We start from the raw sequence: 26,720 nt of genomic DNA, 5'->3' as shown, positions 1-26,720 counted from the left end.
TCTTTAGTTATAGAGATTTCTAAGCTTTTTCAATTTATGAAGTTTCCAATGGTAAAAAATGCATAAGAAATATAGACTCATATCATTTTATTTTTGAAAATAGAATATTAATTCACTGCGGGATTTCAACATGACAGCCTCCATGAGAAAAACATGAAACAACGAAAAATTATCGAAAAACACCACAAAACATCAAATATAATTCCACACGAACCTCTAAGGTATATTTTTCAAACAAAGAATTTTCAATTTGCCAACGATGTCACCAAGAATTACAGAATTAGTAGAATAATTACAATGGGGAAAGTATTAAAAACTATAATTTTCAAACACAAATGTAAACATGGTAAAAAAGATCACAAATAGATTAATCATGAGACTATAACCATGTGTTATAGTAATCTCAGATTAAACTAAGTATAACATGAATTAGTTGATTGTAACTGGAAAGCATGATTCTAACTAAAAAATTATGTTGTCACCTCTAGGACTTGAACCAGGACCTCAGTTGTCTGTGCTCCAAGCTTTCTTGATTAAAAAGCCAATTAAACTTGGCACTTGTGCTTAACATTTCGAAAATTTTACGATGACGTGATAGCAATTTATTTAATTTTCTCATATAACTCTTTTCTCAAGAGATAATAATGGGGACATTGACATATAAAATGTTCTTCATCTTCAACTTTATCCAACGTGCATTTTTACACAATCTTTGTGATTTATCTATATAGTTTTTTTGCATATCTATCCGTTTCTATTTTTAGAGGGTGCACTTATTCTGATCTTGCATGGTACCATATGGGCCAATTGCATAAACCATTTTGTACCATAAAGACTTAATACATGTCTAAGAGTATTTTGTATGATATATTTGTAAATCATTGAAATTTGTATCAACATCGATCATGTCGATATTGGTGATATGTGAAACACAGATTCATTGTTTAAAAAAAGAAAGATCATAATTATACAATGCCTCATATAACTTTACAAAATGTTTTTTTATATTTAATCTAAACGTTTTAATATCGTAAAATGTATTTCCGATCATGTTTCGTGTCGCCATATTTGTGTTACAAAACGGTGTTGTTTTTCACTCCAATGACAGGAGCACCACCTACATTTTTTGGCCGTCTCTGGCGTTTTGCTTCATGTTTACAAAAGGCAACATGTGGTATATCTGAACTGTCCTTGTCAATTCTTTGGTCTTTGGTTTGTTTATAAATTTTGTAAACATGCCTCCAAAGAAACAGCGAATTGTTGCTTAGCCTGGCCAAAAAACGTTACTTTCTTTTGTTGGTCGCGATAAAAATAATAAAAGTGCTGTGGAAATGCCTGAAACATCCTCAGATACGGAACTTTGGACAAAGTATGGCAGTCGACAAAGACCCAAATTTAATGTTAAAGGAACTTGAACATGAATAAGGCGACGGTACCGTTGTATATATTAACATTGTAAATAAAAATTCTCGTCAATATCGCCCGTTTTGGGGGAGTTATGGCCCTGGTTACTGTATGATGGTAGTCCTATTAATATAAGACTTCGTAGCACTAGGTCCATATCGTTTGCTTTCAACGTTTTTTATCAGATTTTTTTTTTACTATCAATGCTGAACCACATCCATAGTAAACTAAGTAAAGTATTCGTTAAAAAACGTTGAAAGCAAACAATATGGACCTATAAAGTCTTATAGTAAAGGACCATGTATGATGGCAGCAAAATGTACTACAAATCTTGACAAAAAGCTGTCAAGAAAAATCCTCTGGCATTAGGCTGCACAACATTTAAAACCAGTACAATCTTGATCTCAGCATTTCCTTAATCTTGATTCTGTTCATTGAAGTGTTGTTGGGTTTGGTCATATGCTGTTCAGTTCTATAGTTTTTATTATAAGTCATAAAGTGTTAATTTCTGAGTGATGTTACATATCATGAACACATACAAGTCAGTATTAGTCACATAAATCACCATGAACTAAACTAACATTTATTCACTGAAACTACAAAAGCACAGGAACAATATCAATTAGAATCACACAGGTTAGTACCTCCTTGCTGAAACATACACTTTTTTAGTTTTTGTTATAAACAAATGTCCCATTCATTTGACAACATGACCCATTAATTCTAAAAATGGTCAATTGAATTTTTTTTGGGGCCCTGGGCCTATACTGAAAAAATCCTTCCAGATCACTGATTTAATGTATTTTTATACGACCGCCAAAAATTTTTTTGGTTGTATATTGGTATGACGTCGTCGTCAGCGTCGTTGTCGTCGTCCGAAGACACATTGGTTTTCTCACAATAACTTTAGTTTAAGTGAATGGATCTCTATGAAATTTTACCATAAGGTTCAATACCACAAAAGGAAAGTTGGGATTGATTTTGGGGGTTATGGTACCAACAGTTAAGGAATTAGGGGCCAACAATAAGCATTTTTCTAGTTTCCAGACAATAACTTGTGGAACGGTGTATGGATCTCTCTGAAATTATACCACAAGTTTCCATACCACAAAGGGATGGTTAGGATTTGCTTTGGGTGGTTATGACTCAAACCGTTTAGGAATTGAGGGGCAAAAAAGGGGGAAAAACAAGGATGTCCTGGTTAATGGACAAATACTTTAGTACAAAACATAATTTAAAGCAGTGTAAGGGAGGTAATTCAAATACATCATTTGAATTACCTCCCTTACACTGCTTTTAAATTATGTATAAAGTAATGGTTAATGAACAATTAAGACAATTTAAAAGCAGTGTAAGGGAGGTAATCCAAATACGTTTTGATTACCTCCCTTACACTGCTTTTAAATTATGTTTAAAGAAATGCATATTTATAAAGGAAGAACAGTAAAAATATCTGCAAATGTTGCATCTTTTTTTTTTTTTACAAAAAAATCCATATGAAAGATTTGACACCATATTTAAAATTCTATTAAAAAATAGATTAAGTTAGCACTATGGTACATTAAAATGGGTAATTATGGTTGCAAACTCCATTGGAAATTTTTTATATTTTTTGTGGGGGAAGGGGGGTCAATTCGCAACAACAAAGTGTATTGCACAAAAGCAAAGAATTGAATATAAATTCAAATCATATAACCAATTCTAAGTTCTTTGACTACATTTATTCTGTGTCAGAAACCTTTTATGTGTCAAATATTTAATTACAATCCAAATTCAGACCTGTATCAAGCGTGAATATTGCGTCCATTTTTGCCCCAACTGTTCAGGGTTGGACCTCTGCGGTCGTATCCAGCTGCGCTCGGCAAAGCAATTTATTATATTTACATAGGAATTTGCACCATCATGACCATGCAAGACCAATTATTTCATTTTAAGACACAAACAACCAATAGATAACCTTCTCTGTATACCATATTTCGTTCTGAATGTGCGTAAAATCATTGCTACTGGACGTTAAGGGTGCAACAATGAACAAATCAACCAATCAATACAGTACTTATTGTCACGGGTCGACGAAATTAAATGCATTAGTTTGTGATTAGGTCACATTTATGGGGAACCACTAGTGGTAGGTCAAGGATATTTGGTATGCAGTTGTATTAGCATTGGTACATCTCTTTTCGATAGAGATTGTTTGGCCCTGCCCCCTCAGTCATGATCTATTGAATTTGAAACTTTCGCTTAGTTTACACATGTAACATGTACAAGTTTGCGATTAGGTCAATTTAAGGGGAACCATTAGTGGTAGGTCAATTATATTTGGTATGCAGTGTTATAAGCATTGGCACATCTCATTTCCATGGAGATTATTTTGCCTTGCCCCCTCAGTCATGGTCTGTTGACTTTGAAACTTTAGCTTAGTTTGCATGTACAAGTTTGCGATTATGTCAGTTTAAGGGGAACCATTAGTGGTAGGTCAATTTTATTTGGTATGCAGTGTTATAAGCATTGGCACATCTCATTTCCATGGAGTTTATTTTGCCTTGCCCCCTCAGTCATGGTCTGTTGACTTTGAAACTTTAGCTTAGTTTGCATGTATTAGTTTGTGATTAGGTCAGTTAAAGGGAACTATTAGTGGTAGGTCAATGATATTTGGTATGCAGATGTATTAGCATTGGCACATCTCATTTCCATGCAGATTATTTGCCCACCTCCCAGGTAACCTTATTTACTATATTATACTTACTTTTCAGACAGGAAATTTCTTCATCTGTTAGTTACAGTCAACCATGGATGCCTGGAGCTTACACATCTTTCAAATTACTTCTATCGATCAGACTTTGTGCTGCTGTCTGGAATATTGTAGGGGACTGTGATGAGACTTTTAATTATTGGGAACCAGTAAGATAGTTTGTTAAGACTATATGTTATAAATATTTCAGAATGATATATACGTTATTGTCATCATTATCAAACTTAAATCTCTTACACTGTGTATATTAATAATAATAAATGGAAAATCATAACAATGCAAATCCTTCTTTCAAACTTCAATGACCATGTTAATGAATTTGGTAAAATTGTCAACAAAGAAGATCATTTTGAGAATGAGACTTAATTAGGTGGCCTATAATCATGATAATTGCTTACATTGTTTTTCATTTGAACTCTGGTGGATAGTTGTCTCATTGGCAGTCATACCACATCTCTTTATTTTTATATCAAATTGAATTTATATTAGTTAAAGTATTACAAATTGAATTCTGGGCTTTGAAAACTGCAAACCACATTTTAAATAGTAAATTATAAATAATTTACATATTTTCAGATGCACTACTTGTTATTTAAGAAGGGTTTTCAGACCTGGGAATATGCACCACAATATGCCATTAGATCTTATGCATATCTATGGATACATGGATTTCCACTGAAACTCATCCACTTTATCTTTGGGACCAATAAGGTATTCTGTTTGTATATATTAATAATTTTGAGCTTTTATTACCAACTGTAAAAACCATTGATTGTCAGTCACTAAACACAATGTAGTTTGACCTTAAGATAGTATTACTACAATTTAATGTGAATTAAATGTTAAAGTGGCAAACCCACATTTGATGTCAGTAAGCAGGTCAAAACAAATTTTACGGGTCATGATGATGTCTGGATTAAACGACTATTTTGGAAGCCATGGTATACATGAAGATTCCTTAATTGAAATGATTTCATATACTTTTATATTTTGCGTAATTTGAGATTATTTGATGAAAAAAAACAAAGGATATGGGGTAACTATACATGACACAAGATCAGTACATGCAAAGCAAAAAATACACAAAAAGCAAAGGAACAGTGCTTTTATTGCTGTTCTTCATCTTAAAGTCACAGTGAGGTGTTTGACACGGTGTAAAAACTCTCACTTCACTGCAAGTTTTAGACGGTCCCTAGCACCGGTTTGCATGTTTTAGGAGGTGGTCATTTTTTAAGTTTGCTTAAAAAAACACAAGTTTACATCTTTAACTATGTATATTTTATGGAATATTATACAATTATTGTCTTTTAATGAGGTAAATATGTGGTTTGATTGACTTTTAAAAAAAGTGATATTCACTGAGGCCAGTGGCAAAAGTAAATTTATATAAGTTTTTCATTGAACCACATATTTACCGAAAGAAATGACAGTAAGAGTTTTATTTCATATTCTGAGAGAAAAAAAATGTTTTTTATGACAGTTATTTACCAAAACCAATTGTACTCAAACATTTCATCATTATTATACAGGTAAAAGCATATGACGTTTAGCACGGTGAATATCACACTTATGCTGTTTTATTGAAAATCCAATTCATATAGAAAACTTTCCTTAAATAAAAGGGTTGCCCTGCCACTTTTTTCAGTACATGTGTAAGTATTTGATTCAATATACCCAACTATTTTACCACATATATTTTAACCATGTTGTAATTTACAGGTAGTCCTGTTTTATCTTCTGAGATGTATTTTGGCTGTGTGTTGCTCTGCTGCAGAAGTTTATTTCTACAAGTAAGTGGAGACATTATCTTCAAAGTTTGTAAAGAATAACTTGACTAGAATGACTTGCAGACCATTCCTGGTAAAATTCTTCATTTGGTCACCAAGTTAATGCAGTAGGCACCAATATTATACATGTACGTAAAAAATTACATATGATTAACTATGTGTTGATGTACATATGTGATACAAGTGGATTCGACTTTTGCTCAAAGGACAAGGTTCACAAGGCACAAAATGGCCTAAAATATCAACTTTATCATAAAACAACAAAAAGGTCACAATTGGGTTCCTAAGTTGGTCTATTTCAAAAGCCCTATTGCTAAACAAATCAATTCTTTTCATAAAAGTACATAATATTCTCCAAAGTAAGCCCATTTTGGACAATTTGTCAAGATATGATGATTTTGTGCAATTTTCACATCTAAAAGCTTTAGAAAAACCTTGGCCGCCACCTACGATCCAAAATGTTTTGTAACCAAAAGATTCCAATTTTGATATAGAATTCATCGATATAAAAACTTTTTGGATCGTAGATGGAGGCCAAGGTTAATTATGCCAAAAACGATCAAAATTATGGAAAAAAATCACCAAAATTGACCTTAAAATATAAATAATGTTTATTCAAGGGGTCATAGCTTCATAAATTTCAAAGGAAGGTGCCAAAAAAAATATATTTTTGTCTTAATAGTATTATCAGAAGTATATCTATGTGATATTTGTAATTTTTTGGTTCGATTTAAAAAACATCCAAAATTTAGGGCCAATTTTAACCCTTCGTGAACCTTCTCCTTTAACCATGACTAACATATACAAAGATTAAAAAGGATCATTATTTGATATTCATTTCTAGAAAAAGAAGGTGAAATAATTTTAAACGGAATTTAAGATCTAAAATACAAAAGGAGAACATAGTATAGTTAACTATTGTTTGGTTTTACAGATTTCTATTAGTTTACCAAAATTCCAATTAAAGAATTGTTTTTTTGATAGAATTTTATCAGTTGATATTTGTATTTCAGAGGTATTTGTAAACATTTTGGTACCAACACAGGACGGATAACACTGTTATTTCTCATAATGAGTGCTGGAATGTTTATATCTTCAACAGCATTCCTACCAAGCAGCTTTTGTATGTACCTGACATTCATTTCCATGGGTGCATGGTTTCTTGGTAAATATTCTGTGAGTATTATACTAGTATTTGAACAATGTACACATTTTTAAGTCATGGGAGATAATCCACACAAAAAGAGAACAAAAATGAAAATAACCATAGTGCTGTCTTAATATATGAAATATATAAATTCTGCAACCGCTTTTAAGTGAGATATGTTGCTCCACTCATGACTAAATGTAGATATTTCAAATAAAACAGTTGAGAACTGAGATAGATATGTAAAGGTTACTTTTTAGGTAGAATCTGTGTATCTAAGGACAACATTCTGGTATTCTGCAGCATTTGGTATGACTTAATCATGTGTATGTGTGTTTTTAGTCCCCTACCGAAGAAGTCAAAGGGGACTTTAGGTTTGCACTCTGTCCGTCTGTCTGTCTGTCCATCCGTCCGTCTGTCCATCCCTCAGTCTGGCAAATCAGTTTCCAGACTTTTTTTCTTCATGCTTGAAGATATTGATTTGATATTTGGTGTATTGTTTTATCATGACAAGTTACAGGTCAAGTTCGATTTTCACGATTTTAGCTTTTCTCCTTGTTCAGTTAAAGCCCTTTCCCTAGAATTGATGAAATACTTATTAATTACTAGATTTCTGTTCAAAGGGAATTAACTCATTTTTAACTTTCCCTAGAATTAAATTTTTGATGAAATACTTATTAGTTACTAGATTTCTCTTCAAAGGGAAATAACTCTTTTTTTTTTTTAAGATTTGTAAAAGACATTGTATTAAGATAAATGACATTTTGGATTTTTTTCCTTTTCTTTAGTAAATTGTTTGAAGAATTTAGTGGTAGGTTTGCTCCATTACAATGAATTTTTAAACGGTAGGGGACTATGTATTGCCATGCAATACTCACAGAATGCTTGTTTTTTCTCAAATTGCCTTGATGGCAAATCAAGAAGATGACACAGAAACTTGATATTTGAATTGCAACCTAGGAAAACTGGAGAAGAAGTAAATTACACATATTCTTTATAAAAAAATAAACAATATTTTGGGAAAGATATTATTGATAAGAAAAGATTTAGAGAAATTTATTTATATGAAATATAGTATAATTTCAATTGATATCATACTGATTTTGTATAGCAATCTAGAATCTATAGCAATCAATTATTTGCGAATTCTCTTAACCGTTGTAATTTCTACCACCTCTAGGATGAATTTGAAACATTATTCAATTTTGAAGCATGTTAGTTTGAAACACCTAAACTTCATAAAATGTTAGCTTAGAATGTATAATATTGCCTGTACAAGTTATGATTAAATACTTAAATTTTGATACTTGTATGAAATTGAGTTTATATCTACATCAACAATTTACAGTCAACAATCCTATAGAATAGCTGTTAGAACTTCTTTTACTTACAGATAGCCATAGCAGCAGTAGCAGCAAGTTCAATATTAGGATGGCCATTTGCATCTATTTTAGGGTATGTCTTAATATGTGTCTTAAAAGACAAATTACATAAACTTTTCTCAAATTTTCCAGTGGTTTATCCTTGCAAGATATTTTTTTAAAAGAGCAATGAAAGGATTTTTGTCTGATAAAGTCCATAATAAGATATTGATGGGCTTGATAAAACCGAATATTTAAACCACTTTTGGACACTCTTTTGAAAGTATAACACTTTTAAAAATTAGTTGAATATACTTCAGGTAATATTTCAACAAAATGTTGTGGCTTCCAAGAGTTAGAAAGAAAGTCCTTCTAGTATAGATTGATTTTTAAAAGTAGGTGATGGAATAAAAGTCGGCTTCTTCAATTTTCATCAGCATTACACAATTTTTGTCAGCAATAGCTGGTTGAAATAAGACAATGATGGTTAATTTAAAGTTATCATTCAGTGCCAGTGGGACATTCAAGATGACTCAAATGTCTTTGATGGCAAACATTTTTTAAGGATTTATTCTTCTGATATTTCATTTTTGTTGAAATCTCGTTCGGGAATTATTCCCAAAATATATGATGCAAGTGGAAAATATTAATGAATTTAAAAAATATCATAATCAAACTAAACTCTGTGAAAAAATTGTGTACTTCCAATAAGTTGTATTTATTTTCAAATTTTATAACCAATCCGATCATTGTCATCAGCCAAAATGTTGATAACATGGGTGAGGGGTACAAAGAAATTATTTTACCAAAAAAATGTACATCCCATATTATTTTTTTCTTTTCAAAATTCTTAGAAATGTATTTTTTCGATCATTTATAACAAAGAAGTTGAAATAATATGCTTTTTAGTATAAAAATACAGCATGGTCAATTTGACACAAAAAAGCAACAAAATTTTATAAATCTTTCTAATATTAACACCTACCTTTAGGTATTTTACGGTAAATTTATTCAGATTGGTCCACTTCATCTTTAGCGAAAGTATGAAAAAAAGTTTTAATTGTGAAACTGATTTTTATACGATTACAAAAAATTTTTGTGGTCGTATATTGGTATGACGTTGGTGTCATCGTCGTCGGAAGACACATTGGTTGTCGCACAATAACTTTAGTTTAAGTGAATGGATCTCTATGAAATTTTACCATAAGGTTCTATACCACAAAAGGAAGGTTGGGATTGATTTTGGGGGTTATGGTACCAACAGATAAGGAATTAGGGGCCAAAAATAAGCATTTTTCTAGTTTCCAGACAATAACTTGTGGAACGGTGTATGGATCTCTCTGAAATTATACCACAAGTTTCCATACCACAAAGGGATGGTTAGGATTTGCTTTGGGGGGTTATGGCTCAAACCGTTTAGGAATTAGGGGCAAAAAAGGGGGAAAAACAAGGGTGTCCTGGTCAATGAACAAATTCTTTAGTATAAAACATAATTTAAAGCAGTGTAAGGGAGGTAATTCAAATACATCATTTGAATTACATCCCTTACACTGCTTTTGAATTATGTATAAAGTAATGGTGAATGAACAATTAAGACAATTTAAAAGCAGTGTAAGGGAGGTATTCCAAATACGTTTTGATTACCTCCCTTACACTGCTTTTAAATTATGTTTAAAGAAATGCATATTTATAAAGGAAGACCAGTAAAAATATCTGCAAAAGTTTTTTACAAAAAAATCCATATGAAAGATTTGACACCATATTTTAAATTCTATTATAAAAAAGATTAAGTTAGCACTATGGTAAATTTAAATGGGTAATTATGATTGCAAACTCCATTGGAAATTTGAATTGAGAAAAAGGGGGGGTAAATTATTTATTTTTTTTTGTGGGGGGAGGGGGGGGGGGGGTCAATTTGCAACAGCAAAGTGTATTGCACAAAAGCAAAAATTGAATATAAATTAAAATCATATAACCAATTCTAAGTTCTTTGACTACAGTTATTCTGTGTCAGAAACCTTTTATGTGTCAAATATTTAGTTACAATGCAAATTCAGACCTGTATCAAGCGCGAATATTGTGTCCATTTTTGCCCCAACTGTTCAGGGTTGGACCTCTGCGGGCGTATCCAGCTTCGCTTGGCAAAGCAATTTATTTTCATGATAATAGCCCAAAAATGGGTAAAAATTAATGAAAATGGGAAAATCATTACAAATGAGGTACTTTCAAATGGCTGTAGCAAAAAGAGAAGTGCACCACCATATGATTTTTTCTTCGTCAATTACTTTCTTTCTGTCATATAAACCCCAAAATCAGCTTAAGAAAAAAATTTTTTGGCTCCGCAGAGGTGTACATCCTTAAAATCTCTTATGAAAGAATGTTGAACCTTTTGATGATGAATTATTGTTAAGTGGCAAATATTACATGAATGTCAGGACCAGATTATGTTGATGTGATATGAATATGAACCCTGCTTTGCACTGGACCAACATGCTGAGCTGGATTTTTAACATCTGCAAGAAGACGTGTCACCTAACCAAGTCCCAATTATTTGACTCCGAGGCCAACCAGTCTTTGCTCTTACTCAAAGCTGCCTTGTGCTTAGCTGAAAACAGCAATTTTAAAGTGTTTGGTTTGACTCTGCTTGATTGAAACACACAACATCCCACACTCTAGGCAAGCACAAGGCCATAAGCCTGTTTAGACAGTCAGTATAATGTGATCCCCATCCTCTGTCATATTTTAACATTGTTCCAATTAACTTTGAACAAATTGTTTATTAGGTATTTTAGAAGTACTTAATACGGTGAATCATTGATTTTTTAGCAGCTTTTGGATTGAAATCTTTAATAAAGACAGTTGTGAGGCCTGATTCTTTATTTCATATTCTTTTGAATTAATAAAGAAATACTTTAGTTTTCCAAATAAGTAAACTCAACTCATATTTACATGTAAATATAGTAAAACAAATTGCTACTTTTGAAAAATGCAGCAAAAAGTTGACACTCATCTCTCTGATAACAATTGCATTTCTTTTCTGTTTGCAGGATTCCTATTGCAGCTGATTTAGTGTTCAGAAGAAAAAAATTGACACTGCTTATTTCACACAGTTTAATTGCTCTGTTAATATTTTCGGTAAGATATTTTAGAATTCTTGTCTATTCAAACTTCTTTTTGAAAACAAGAGTTTAAAAGCACATATGCAACTGGAAGTACCCATATGTCTGTGACTATTCACATATAGTAACTTTGTTGATTGTCTTACATATCTAAAACAAACAGTTTTCTGAAGTGTATTTCTAGTATTATGCATACAATTTTTATGCCTCCGCTACGGGAGGAGGCATTAAGTTTTACCCTCGTCCGTCCATCTGTACGTCCTGAAATTGGTTTCCGTTGTCTAACTTTAGTTTGCCTCAACCAAATGTTATGAAACTTATACATAATGCTTATTACCACAAAACACAGATCAAGTTTGAATTTGGGTGGCGTTACTTTTACAGTTCTAGAGTTATGCCCCTTTACAAATGGAAAAATTGCTGATTTTTATTTCCATTCTCTAACTTAAGTTTGCCTCAACCAACTGTTATGAATCTTATACACAATGCTCATTACCACAAAACACAGATCAAGTTTGAATTTTTGGTGGCGTCACTTTTACCGTTCTTGAGTAATGCCCTTTACAAATGGAAAAATTGCTGAATTTTTCGTTTCTGTTCTCTACTTTAAGTTTGTCTCAACCAAATGTTATGAAACTTATTCACAATGTTTTTTACCACAAAACTCAGATCAAGTTCGAATTTGGGTAGCGTCACTTTTACCGTTCGAGAGTATTGACCCTTTATAATGTTATATGCAACGGGGGGCATCAACTGTGTCTTGTGGACACATTCTAGTTATAAATGAAAAGAGATGTTGGATATATGTCAATAAGAAAGCAACCCCAAAACACAAATAACCAAAATACATCTTAAAGTCAACATACATTCTACAAAAAGATAGGTCTCTTAAAGAAATATAAAACTATAAGTCACAATTTGACATGGTTTTCTATATAAGGATATCAAGGAAATGCGGTTTGATTACTAATGAGAAAACTATCCATCAAACTCTGTATGACAAAGATAGGAACAATTACAGGTCACCAATGAATACAACCTATACTTTATTAGCTATAAAAGACCCCAAGATGACAAAGTGTGAAAAAATTCAAAAGAGAAAACCAACAGCCTGATTAATACAGAAAAAACAAAGATGGCAGGCAGCAATCAATCACAACCACTTGATTAAAAAAAAAATCCACTATTATTAAACATCATTCTGTTAAAAATCACTTAAAACTCCCATTTAATTTGGAAGACATAGATATGGTCTGATGAATACTAAAACAACATTCTCTACATGTATTGGGAAATAAATTTATTTCTGTGGAACAGCATTGTTTATCAGAAAATAAAGGTTGTGTGATCTGAAAATTTGGTCTCAATTAAGAATGTGATATTGTAAATGTTTGTACAAATGATAAATGTTTTCTTAAGTGTTTTATTTTATTTTTTAGATACCAATGGTATTTATTGACTACCAGTACTATGGTAAATTAGTGATTGCCCCACTTAATATTGTAGTCTACAATGTGTTTACTAGTCATGGACCTGATCTTTATGGTAAGTTAGTGATTGCCCCACTTAATATTGTAGTCTACAATGTGTTTACTAGTCATGGACCTGATCTTTATGGTAAGTTAGTGATTGCCCCACTTAATATTGTAGTCTACAATGTGTTTACTAGTCATGGACCTGATCTTTATGGTAAGTTAGTGATTGCCCCACTTAATATTGTAGTCTACAATGTGTTTACTAGTCATGGACCTGATCTTTATGGTAAGTTAGTGATTGCCCCACTTCATATTGTAGTCTACAATGTGTTTACTAATCATGGACCTGATCTTTATGGTAAGTTAGTGATTGCCCCACTTAATATTGTAGTCTACAATGTGTTTACTAGTCATGGACCTGATCTTTATGGTAAGTTAGTGTTTGCCCCACTTAATATTGTAGTCTACAATGTGTTTACTAGTCATGGACCTGATCTTTATGGTAAGTTGGTGATCGCCCCACTTAATATTGTAGTCTACAATGTGTTTACTAGTCATGGACCTGATCTTTATGGTAAGTTAGTGATTGCCCCACTTAATATTGTAGTCTACAATGTGTTTACTAGTCATGGACCTGATCTTTATGGTAAGTTAGTGATTGCCCCACTTAATATTGCAGTCTACAATGTGTTTACTAATCATTGACCTGATCTTTATGGTAAGTTAGTGATTGCCCCACTTAATATTGTAGTCTACAATGTGTTTACTAGTCATGGACCTGATCTTTATGGTAAGTTGGTGATTGCCCCACTTAATATTGTAGTCTACAATGTGTTTACTAGTCATGGACCTGATCTGTATGGTAAGTTAGTGATTGCCCCACTTAATATTGTAGTCTACAATATGTTTACTAGTCATGGACCTGATCTTTATGGTAAGTTAGTGATTGCCCCACTTAATATTGTAGTCTACAATGTGTTTACTAGTCATGGACCTGATCTTTATGGTAAGTTAGTGATTGCCCCACTTAATATTGTAGTCTACAATGTGTTTACTAGTCATGGACCTGATCTTTATGGTAAGTTGGTGATTGCCCCACTTAATATTGTAGTCTACAATGTGTTTACTAGTCATGGACCTGATCTTTATGGTAAGTTAGTGATTGCCCCACTTAATATTGTAGTCTACAATGTGTTTACTAGTCATGGACCTGATCTTTATGGTAAGTTAGTGATCGCCCCACTTAATATTGTAGTCTACAATGTGTTTACTAGTCATGGACCTGATCTTTATGGTAAGTTAGTGATCGCCCCACTTAATATTATAGTCTACAATGTGTTTACTAGTCATGGACCTGATCTTTATGGTAAGTTAGTGATCGCCCCACTTAATATTGCAGTCTACAATGTGTTTACTAGTCATTGACCTGATCTTTATGGTAAGTTAGTGTTTGCCCCACTTAATATTGTAGTCTACAATGTGTTTACTAGTCATGGACCTGATCTTTATGGTAAGTTAGTGATCGCCCCACTTAATATTGTAGTCTACAATGTGTTTACTAGTCATGGACCTGATCTTTATGGTAAGTTAGTGATTGCCCCACTTAATATTGTAGTCTACAATGTGTTTACTAGTCATGGACCTGATCTTTATGGTAAGTTGGTGATTGCCCCACTTAATATTGTAGTCTACAATGTGTTTACTAGTCATGGACCTGATCTTTATGGTAAGTTAGTGATTGCCCCACTTAATATTGTAGTCTACAATGTGTTTACTAGTTTTGGACCTGGACATTAAGCCAGGCAAAAGTATTTGAAAGGTCCCTTCAATCATCTGTAATAGGTTGTAATGACTTAAACTTTATATTTTGATGTTGAAAATTACTATGAATATAGATTTATATTGTGACATTTAAATTGAAATTTGTGTTCAACTCATAAAGATTTTTAAGTTACAAATTGAAGTTGAGCCAACATATAAAAACAAGTTGCTAAAATTCAAAGGAGAAACTATTTCACTTATATTATTGTAGAAAAAGGAAAGAAGAATGTCTTAGAACATATTAAAAAAATAGATAAAAACTAGTGGTGAAATACTGGATTTAAAAATAGCTTTATTTATGAATTGCACGGAAGTTTATTTTGTAAGTTTGATAATTTAATGTTGTTTCCTTTTACAGGTGTAGAACCATTTTCATATTACATCTTAAATGGATTTCTCAACTTTAATTTGGTTTTCTGTTTTGCATTAGTATCAGTACCATTTGCTGTAAGTTGTTAACTAGTAATGCAAAACTACATTATTCTTTTCTATTATTTTTTGAATGCTTCAAAAAAGTGAAATTATAGATTAAAAGTTACTCAAAAAAAGTGTTAAAATATTTTTTCAGATTATTGTTTTGCAAACTGCTTTCAAATTGATACTTAATTACATGCATATTCTAAAAATATTTTTTCTTGAATGCAATATCAAATACATATATATATTATTTGTGTTATTGAACATTAGTTTATACATTTTTGAAAGATTTTATGATGATCATCATTGACATGAATTGGTTAATACACTTTTTATCATTACATAACGTCTTATAATGTAAAATACATATGAGAATGCAAATGAGACTATAAAAAGGTATTGAAATTAGATATCACTATTGGCTTTCTTCAGAAATTTACCACAGTAAATTTAACAATTCATAAGAAATTTTATTTGTTTGAAAAAAAAATGCTTGTTAAAGCGTCATTAGCTGTCAAATTCATGTCATAATACAATGACATTATGTTTTTTTTAGCATTTATCAAGGCACTTACAATCCTTATAAAAATTAATAATTTAATTTGATATATATTTTCAGATGTTGGTACAATGGATTGTAGGTATAGGTGATTCAGGTAAACCGTTCTTTTGTAACTGTATTTTATTTATTTTATGAATATATATTGTGCTTTAATAGCACCCTACAAGGGTGACTGGGGAATGGAAATATGGTCACTTTTGGTCTTCTTCCGACCAGCAGTAAAATCCTTGCCAGAGTGGGAGGTTTGGCTGTGCAGGATGTACAAGTACGCAGCCTCACCCGTCAGAATAGGGACATTAAATCAGATGCCTTGTGTAGAGAGAATGTCTTGCAGCAACTCGTTTAGGAGTATGTAGGTGGCCTGTTGCAAGACAAAATTTCTGTCCCTATCGAATATACCCTTATTTTCCAGTCTTCCTGGATTGCCTCTTTTACAGGACCAACTCATTGTATTTATTGTTAATTTATTCTTCTGAATATGCATGAAATAGTTGCCACTGGACATTGAACAACCAACAATCATCAATGTTATAATACATTCAACAGTAGTGTAAATGGGTTTTCTTACATGAAATTTTTTCCTGATGAAGTGTTCATATTAGGTAACTTGGCCTTGTTCTTTTTGAAATCTATTTTTCATTTTTATACGCCCATCAAATTTTTGACGGGACGTATTATGGTATACAAATGTCCGTCGTCCGTCCGTCTGTCTGTCCGTCTGTCCGTCTGTCTGTCCGTCTGTCCGTCTGTCTGTCCAGCGTAAACATGTCGCACCGTAACTTGAGAATGACTTATCCAAATTTCATGAAACTTAACATACTTGTTTCTTATGATGGTCAAACGATCTGTATACTTTTTGGTGAAAATAAGATTAAAACTTTTTGAGTTACGGGACTTAGTAACTAAAACAGGTGTGTGTTTTTTTTTCACATGGCGCGCCGTATCTCAAAAATAATTTATGATTATTGCTTAAAACTTTACACACTTCTTAGTTATATTAATCTCAAGATCTGTATACTTTTTGGTGATGATTCAAAATTTTATTTTAGAGATATTGAGTATTTTGTTAAAAAAGGGGGAGGGGTTTTTCACATGTCGCGCCGTATCTCAAAAACAGTTTATGATTATTGCTTAAAACTTTACACACTTCTTAGTTATATTAACCTGAAGATCTGTATACTTTTTGGTGATGATTCAAAATTTTATTTTGAGTTATTGAGTATTTTGTAAAAAAAAGGGGGAGAGGTTTTTCACATGTCGCGCCGTATCTCAAAAACGATTTATGATTATTGCTTAAAATTTTACACACTTCTTAGTTATATTAATCTTAAGATCTGTATACTTTTTGGTTTTGATTCAAAATTTCATTTTAGAGATATTGAGTTTTTTGTAAAAAAAAAAAAGGGGGTTTTCGCATGTCACGCCGTATGTCAGAAACTATTCATGCTTATTGCATAAAAATTTACACACAAGATGACGGGCGTATCATGTGCTCATGGCGCAGCTGTTTATTCTTTTATGTGATAATTTAGTTTCTTTAATTCCATTGTTATTTTAGCAATGTATTGTCGTAGACATACATATGTAATTCTTTAAAGGTGATATTGTTCATATAAATAAGAAAATGTGGTATGAGTGCTAATGAGACAAGTCTCCATCCAAGTCACAATGTATAAAAAGTAAACAATTATAGGTCAAAGTACAGCCTTGGCTCACACCGAACAGCAAGCTATAAAGGGCCCCAAAATGACTAGTGTAAAACAATTCAAACAGGAAAACCAACAGTGTAATCTATATAAAAAACGAGAAACACTTATGAACCACACCAACAAACAACAACCACTGAACAACAGGCTCCTGACTTAGGACAGATGCATACAAATGCAGCGGGTTTAAACGTTTTAATAGGCTTCAACCTTCACCCTAACCTGAAACAGTAGTGTAACATTAAAACATAAAAAGACACTATAAAATATCAATTGAAAAGGCTTAACTCGATCAAAAAGACATATAAACAAAAACTAGTAAAAATACACTGAACGAATAAGTTTGATCTATGACACAATATAGATACAATATTAATAAAAAAGATGTAGGAACAATGTCAAAAAGTCAACTCTAACCTGGGACAAAATCGTGTATAATTAAATAACGTACACAGGTAAATTTAAATATAATAATTTGTTGTTAGGAGTACGGAAACATTTTTTTACAAAATAAATAAATTTATTGTTCACAGTACGAGTACAGAAGTGAAAATTTATCATCATACTAAATACTGATCAAAGGTGGTACATATTAAGAATAGTGAGACGAGATATAACACAAAATAAATGAACATTGAATAACAGAATTGCATTACAAATAGAAAATAAACGTGGATGTGTATTTATACATCGCAAAAACCATTCAAAAAGACTACAAATTTAGTTATGTTTTAATTTTTTGATGACAAAATCAATGTTAGTGTCAATGTAAACAATATTCAAAGATCTTATTACAATATTAATAAGATAATCTTTACTAATAACTTTGTTTAAAGGTTCAAATAGTTTACATGGATCACATAGTGATTTCCACACTTTTAGTACATGTACAATATTACTGTAAAATTTAGGATGTGAAATACCGTTTTTAATTAGTTTTCTACAAGTACAACCAAATTTACTAATCAAATCTTTGTATCTATGAAAGAATTTAGTAAATGTTTAAGTAATTTATGGTAACGAAATCCCTGACTTAATAATTTACCATATCCGTTTGTTGTCATTTCAGATATACCTAGATGGCTAGCATTATCTCCCCTGTATCTTTGGATTCTTATCTTCTTTACAAGACCACATAAGGTATATCTCTATCTTTTTTATATAAAGGAATAAAAATGAATTTTGTTAATTATTACAACAATGTTAGTTTACTTGGAACTACTAAGTACCCTTAGCATCTGAGTGTGTCTCTATAAAGTTATAAACAGTAAGTTCTCTGAAAGACCAATCTTCACCATCAATCATAAATTTACGACTTTTGTTTACCTCTGATTTCCGTTCTCAGATACTATTTGGACCTGCATTCATGTAACAAACATGTAGCTTGAGCATATAACTAGTCTTGACAGCTTCCGACTCAATGTAACCTTATCGGTATATTATGGCTTATTTACTTTTGAGTTGAAATACAGTTTTGTTGTAACTTTTTACTGTCTCATATATTTAAAATGTCTTTTTATTTAACTGTAAGTTTAATGACTACATTTTGTAATTTACTTGCAGGAGGAACGATTTCTGTTTCCTATATACCCTTTGTTTGCACTGTGTGGAGCAGTTACTATAGATCATGTACAGGTATAAACAGACTATTTAATACTCTGTTCATTTCACAAAAGAAATATTAAGACTCACATAGGTCACAAGTCTTTACTGCAGAAATCACAAATCTGATAACTTGTTTTCTTGCAAGTGGTCAGTTCTAATTCTATAGTTGATAAGGCTTTTAAAAAAAAATAACTGTTGAAACCACATTTGGTGAAGTGAATCAGGTCGATTCTGTGGTATTAAACTTATCTTAGGTTTACCAAAAAATAAGTAAGAAATTATTTTATGCCGTAGCGGAGGGGGGCATTGAGCTTTATCCTTGTCCGTCTGTACATCTGTCCGTCCGTATGATGGTCTGTGCATCTAAAAATAGGTTTCCGTTCTATAACTTTAGTTTGCCTCAACCAAATGTTATGAATCTTATACACAATGCTTATTACCACAAAACACCGATCAAATTTGAAATTTGGTGGAGTTACTTTTACAGTTCTAGAGTTATGCCCCTTTACAAATGGAAAAACTGCTGAATTTTTAGTTTCCGTTCTCTTACTTTAGTTTGCTTCAACCAAATGTTATGAAACTTATACACAATGCTTATTACCACAAAATACAGATCAAGTTTGAATTTTGGTGGTGTCAGTTTAACAGTTCTAGAGTTGTGCCTGTTTACAAATGGAAAAATTGCTGAATTTTTCGTTTCCGTTCTCCAACTTAAGTTTGCCTCAACCAAATTTTATGAAACTAATACACAATGCTTATTACCACAAAACTCAGATCAAGTACAAATTTGGGTAGCATCACTTTTACTGTTCTTAAGTTATGTCCCTTTATAACGTTATATGCAAGTGGGGGCATCATCTGTGTCCAATGGACACATTCCCCATTTATTTGTTGATGCAACACTATACTCATTAAATTGATCAGCTACATTAGAATGAATTCTAAAAAACTACAAAAGAGGGACGAAAGATACCAGAGGGACAGTCAAACTCATAGATCGAAAACAAACTGACAACGCCATGGCCAAAAATAAAAAGACAAACAGACAAATAATAGTACAGATGACACAACATAGAAAACTAAAGACTAAGCAACACGAACCCCACCAAAAACTTATTTACAATTTACAATTTATGAAATGAACACCTCATAGAGAGTAGCTTGGAGAACATCACTATCTGAAAAAAAATTGTAATTGCAAAATTGATCTTTTTTCTCATATACATTTGTATTTTAGTTTCAGTTCAAATAAACTATCTTAGGAAAGTTTTAGAAAGTTCTATCTTATATTTATTTTACTGTGCATTTACCTTAAAAGGCCAGTTATGTTCATTATACTTTTTCAGAAAATTTGGTGTTATTTATTTTCACAACCTGTATCTGGACATTATACAACTTCTACAAACTGGATCTCTGCCAGTTCAGGGATTATTTACTCCATATTAGGTGTATCAAGAATCATAGCTATTTATCAAGGTTAGTTGGTAAATTTATATTAGTGCTCACAAAGGTGTTTAACCCAGCCACACTCTTTATGTGCCTGTCCCATGTCAGGAGCTTGTAATGCAGTGGTTGTACATGGTTGCTGTCTGTCATGTTTGTTTTTCATAAATTGTATTTTATAAATAAGGCCATTATTTTTTATACGACCGTAAAAAAAATTTGTGGTCATATATTGGTATGACGTTGGCGTCGTCGTCCAGCGTAGTCGTCGTAGTCGTCCGAAGACACATTGGTTTTCGCACTCTAACTTTAGTTTAAGTGAATGGATCTCTATGAAATTTTACCATAAGGTTCAATACCACAAAAGGAAGGTTGGGATTGATTTTGGGGGTTATGGTACCAACAGTTAAGGAATTAGGGGCCAAAAAGGGGCCAAAAATAAGCATTTTTGTAACTTCCAGACATAACTTGTGTGTTAGTGTATGAATCTCTCTGACATTGTACCACAAGGTTCCATATCACAAAGGGAATGCTGGAATTGATTTTGGGGGTAATTGTTTCCAAATTTTAGGAATTAGGGGCAAAAAAAGGGGCAAAAAACAAGCATTTTTCTAGTTTCATGACAATAACTTGTGTGTAAGTGTATGGATCTTTATGAAATTGTACTACAAGGTTCCATATCATAAATGGAATGCTGGAATTGATTTTGGGGGTAATTGTTTCAAAATTTTAGGAAAAAGGGGCCAAAAATAAGCATTTTTCTAGTTTCCAGACAATAACTTGTGTTCAAGTGTATGGATCTCTCTGAAATTGTACTGCAAGGTACCATACCTTAAAGGGAAGGCTGGGATTGATTTTGGGGGTAATTGCCTCAAAATTTTAGGAATTAGGGGCCAAAAAGGGGCAAAAAAACAAGCATTTTTCTAGTTTCAGGACAATAACTTGTGTGTAAGTGTATGGATCTTTATGAAATTGTACTACAAGGTTCCATATCACAAAGGGAAAGCTGGGTTTGAGTTTGGGGGTAATTGCCCTAAACGTTTAGGAATTTGGGGCAAAAAAGAGGCAAAAAAACAAGCATTTTTCTAGTTTCCAGACAATAACTTGTGTTCAAGTGTATGGATCTCTCTGAAATTGTACTGCAAGGTACCATACCACAAAGGAAAGGCTGGGATTGAGTTTGGGGTGATGAATCATAAGGGGGTTCAAAAAAAATTTTTTTGGGGGGGGATTTTTTTTTCCTTTTTTTTCTTTAAAATTTTCCATTTTAAATTGGTTATTTCTGATTTATATATAAAAGCAAATAATAATGATATGGTTTGAATAGGTAAATTAAAATTTTTTAAGTTCTTAGACCACATTCATTCTGTGTCAGAAACCTATGCTGTGTCAAATATTTAATCACAATCCAAATTCAGTGCTGTATCAAGCTTAAATGTTGTGTCCATACTTGCCCCAACTGTTCAGGGTTCGACCTCTACGGTCGTATCAAGCTGCGCCCAGGGGAGCATTTTATCTCATTTGAATTGTTTCACAGTTTTCATGTTGTGGCCTTTTATAGCTGACTATACAGTATGGGTTTTCCTCATTTTTGAAGGTCGTACAATGACCTTTAATTGCTTTTATCCACGTCATCTGAAATCTTGTGGATAGTTGTCTCATTGACAATTACATCGCATCTCCTGAATTTTATATAGATAAAAATGCTGTCAATCAGTAATTTGAAGCATTATATAGATTGAACAAAAAAGAAAAATAATGGAGAACTATGGTACAAAAGACTTATTCTATATTCCCTTTAAAGTTCTGATTTTTTTCTGTGGTTCAATACATTGCATTTGTTGTCAGAAGAAAAAAATAAAACTAACCTACAATGTTGATAGTAAATTCATGATCACATTTAAAATGATGCATTTGTCTCTAATACAAGAGATAGTTAAAAGTTAAATATCAAAGAAACAGGATAGGAAGATGAAAGATTGGTGATATACATTTCATCTGCCAGATGAAATATATTTTGTTATTAACAAAGTTTTATAAAGACATGATATTTTATCATTTTTTTTTGTGAACTAAGGAAACATAAATAGCATGAATATTTTTGACGTATTGAATTTGATTATTCCCTCACCCCTTGTGTCTTGAATACATCTGTTTACATACTACAGTATAAGATCAATGCATAAAAGATTGACGTTGCCGAAGCATTTTAAATAGCAGAAGAAATGTACAAGATTTATCATTAATCACATGTTTTTCTTTGTTTTTTTCCACAGGTTATCATGCCCCTCTTGACCTTTATCTGGAACTAAACAAGATTTCCAGTGATCCTAATATACATACACTGTCACCAGAAAAACCAGTCAATGTATGTGTAGGGAAAGAATGGTACAGATTTCCTAGTCATTTCTTTATGCCTGGTGATAAGTAAGTAAGTTTTCCCTCTATATACATTAAAAAGAAAAGATGATGTACTCAATATACTGGATTTAAGAGTAACAACTATTTTGAGTTACAATAACCTATTGTAGTCTCTAAGGGCTGATCCATAAAAACATACATGGGACCCAGGGAAGGCACTTTAAAATATCAACTACCCTGTATGGGTAGGTATCAAGAACAATGAAAAAGTATGTGAAATTCTAAATTGGACTGTATATGTGGTTACCCCATTTTGATTGAAAGTGCTTATCCTGGGTACCAAGTAAGGAACAGTTTAGTATACTGCTGCAATAGTTAAACAATTAAAATCCTCTGTTTGTAGGGTGATAATTGAATGGAATGTTCATTAGGGAAAACAGGAAAACTGCAGTGCATTTGTTCTTTCTGTCAAATTTTAGAACAATTATTATCAAGATCATTTTCAAACATGAATAAACACACTTGAGTGGTTAATAAGCTTGCAGTTAGGTTATTCCTGTGAAATTTACAGATACTTATAGTATACTTGTTAGCAGGCAAAGGGAAGCAACTCCTATTAACTTTAGATTGACTGCAATTGAAATGTGCATGGAATGATAGACATTTACATTTTAGCTGGAGTTTACAGTTCATCAAATCAGAGTTCAAAGGTCAGCTTCCAAAACCATACAGTTCTGGTGTTGATGCAACAAAAATAATATCACCTGAATTTAATGATATGAATAAAGAAGAAACATCTAGATATGTAAGTAGGAACAGACTATGTATAATAATGGTAATCACCTGCTGGGCATCAAGGGACTTGAGGCAACAGAAGAAACATGACTATCTAAAGGCCTTGTAGGTGATAAAAAAATACAGCTAGGAATGAATATAAATTTTATCAGCAGAATGTATGAATTGTATGGTTGCAAAGACACTTTTTATGTATTAAAGATTAGAATTTGTTATATAGTTCTTTTCAATAATCATTCTATTAGTGTTAAATTTAAATTAAAATTTTATGTTTTCATTGATAAACCAACATGGCCATTCTTCTACCACTATACACAGGATATAGGGAAAATGATGATTGATTTTATTACAGGACTTTTTTTTTTAAATATTTTGATAATTTCAGTTTACAGCTGTGTCAAAGGAAGTTATAGATTACGTATGCATTTCATACTTAGTGACCAACTTTTGACTAAACTATATCAGGAAAAAAGATCGTCAGTTTTATTTAGAGAATGATCAAGTCCAGAACTCCAGCCCAATTTCTTTCTGATGGAGGTTTAAAAGGATGAATTCAGTAAGAAATCTCAAATGGGTGCAAATGAAAGATTATTTTTAAGATAAATGTTTTACTTATTCAACAGTTTTATATTACAATTATGAGGAACTGTCAAATGCTAAAGAACCATGCTCTTTTTATAACATGGCTGAAACATTAGTCCATATGATATATTATATGGCAAGTGAGTAATATAGGCTCTTTGGAGCCTCCAGTGGACAAACATGTTTAGCTTTATTGGATTGGGAAAATTGATTTTGATTTTCAAAAGTGAGGACTGATTCAGGAAGTACTTTAAATGCAGCATATTTAGTACATTTGATTGACTAAGTCATGGGATTTTCTACATCAGTGAAATGGCTAAGTGAAATATGCATATTATGATGTTAGATGTATGTACATTTAATTATGCATTTCATCTTTCTTTTGTAGATAAGTTCAAATAAATGTCATTACCTGATAGATTTAGATTTACCTAATCGGTCAGAATTAGAGCCAAGCTATTCAAGTCAAAGAGAAGACTGGAAAGTTATATCATCTCATTTATTTTTAGATTCTTCCAAGTAAGTTTATTTTTAGATTCTTCCAAGTAAGTTTGTTTTTAGATTAATCCATGTAAGTTTATTTTGTAAAATGCCAATTTTGATATGAAGACTGCATCAACATTCTTAAATTCTTATATGTCAGCCCATGAAAGTGAAAATGGCATTGAAGTGTGTAATGTAATAATAAATGAGGTATTTGTCGTACCAGCAAGTACAGAAAAAAATCAACGAAAAATTGGTATCCCAAGAATAATAATGAATTTACAGTAGAAATAGGATCACAGGTAGATGGCTTTGCACAAAGAGTAACCGTAGTCCTTAAAATTTTATTAAAACTTTCTGAGTTAGTACAATTTCCTAAATAAGTTCTGTTGTTTAAGAATACAAATATCTGTGGATTAGATTTAAAAACAGTACTAGTTACTTTGAAGATACTTTATTATACCGTTTCCAGCAAGAAATTAATTTTCATATCAGCAGTTTTCTTTTTCATCTTCTATAAAACAGGTATAAATGGGTACACTTTAAATTATGATAAATGTGACAATAGTAAACTCTGTTGTTGTGTAGAGGCAGTGCATTGTACAACAACATAATATTCCTTGTTCAAAAATTACTTTTTTGAAAAGTTTTTAAATCAAAATGGCAAAAATTGCCAGACATAATGTTATAGAATAACTAAATTTGACAAAATTGAAACTTTCTCAGAAAATTTTAATATATAATGTTATGTATGATCAAAAAATCATAATATAACTGGAAATTACCAGCAATTACCCTTTTTGTCTTGCCTGTGAAAAATATAAAAGAGAATAAGCATATACATGCTAATTTGGAGATGGCTGCATAAATAATTTGTATAAAGCTTTATATATCAGAAGGTAGATGACCTGGATACTTCATATCTTGTATATATATGACTTTTCTGAAGTTTGTTGCTGACATATAAATGTTGCCCTTGACCTCATTTTCATGGTCCTGCAACTGCTCTTTTATCCATGATTTTCTAATTTATAGTGAGTAATGGGATAACTATATTCTCAGTCCCATTCTCAAATACATATACTATAAACAATAGGTCAACACTATATTTTCTGTATGGAATGATTATAAGGTGTACATATTCATCTGGCAGGTTTCATATCCTTGACCTTATTTTCATAATTAGGTGGTCAACTTTAAGTTTTCATTGTTAGGTCCATTTCTTAGATACTATTAGCAACAGGTCAACTTTATTTGTTGTATTGAATTATTGTAAGGTGTCTGTCAAGCAAGGCTCAACATACCTTGACCTCATTTATTGCTTCATTGGTCATTGTTAGGCTTTCATAGTTACATGTGTAGGTCTGTTTCTCAGATGCTATAAGCAATATGTCAACTAAATTTAGTGTATGGAAAGATTGTAAGGTAAATTCGTCTGTCTGGCAGGATTCACCTGACCTTGACCTCATTTCATTAGTAATGTTAAGTTTGTGATACCTGTAGTTAAACCTTCATCTTAAAGACTTTCAGCATAAATTCAATCATGATCAGTAAAACAGGATAGACATTGCAAGGTGTGCACTCCTGTTCTTTTTAAATTCCGCAAAAACTGGAAGGGAATCCATATAAAGGAAAGAATTTAAATGAGAAATGGATAAATTTGTTGATATATAAAGTTATACACGTATTTTGTTTTCCTTCTATTTCAGATCTCACAGAATATTTAGAGCCTTCTATATTCCTTTTGTATCCAGCAATTACTGCAATTATGTCAACTATAACATTCTCAAAACAACAAAGACTAAGAAAAGTAGACACTAAATTTTAATGTAACATATTTTAATCTGCTATTTAATGTAGTGTCCATTGTCTTTGATATATATAAAGTGTTTACACTTCA

General features: G+C 31.9%; 1 protein-coding gene across 1 annotated transcript; it reads left to right on the top strand.

Moving 5' to 3' along the window:
• The first annotated feature begins 120 nt into the window (after positions 1-120).
• LOC127698950 (alpha-1,2-mannosyltransferase ALG9-like) lies at positions 121-26,720 on the top strand. The gene is made up of 17 exons (XM_052202729.1): positions 121-221; positions 4,158-4,305; positions 4,733-4,867; positions 5,876-5,946; positions 6,957-7,119; positions 8,484-8,545; positions 11,499-11,586; positions 13,010-13,115; positions 15,225-15,313; positions 15,903-15,939; positions 18,621-18,691; positions 19,115-19,186; positions 20,503-20,632; positions 22,876-23,026; positions 23,636-23,765; positions 24,726-24,856; positions 26,530-26,720. Exons 1-17 carry the CDS (start codon positions 154-156, stop codon positions 26,639-26,641), a joined length of 1,764 nt encoding a protein of 587 aa, XP_052058689.1. The 5' UTR covers positions 121-153; the 3' UTR covers positions 26,642-26,720.

This window comes from Mytilus californianus, unplaced genomic scaffold (genome assembly GCF_021869535.1).
Source record: "Mytilus californianus isolate M0D057914Y unplaced genomic scaffold, xbMytCali1.0.p SCAF_4, whole genome shotgun sequence".
NCBI lineage: Eukaryota > Metazoa > Mollusca > Bivalvia > Mytilida > Mytilidae > Mytilus > Mytilus californianus.
Note: the sequence above shows the minus strand (reverse complement) of the source record. Positions and strands in the feature narration are given on the sequence as shown.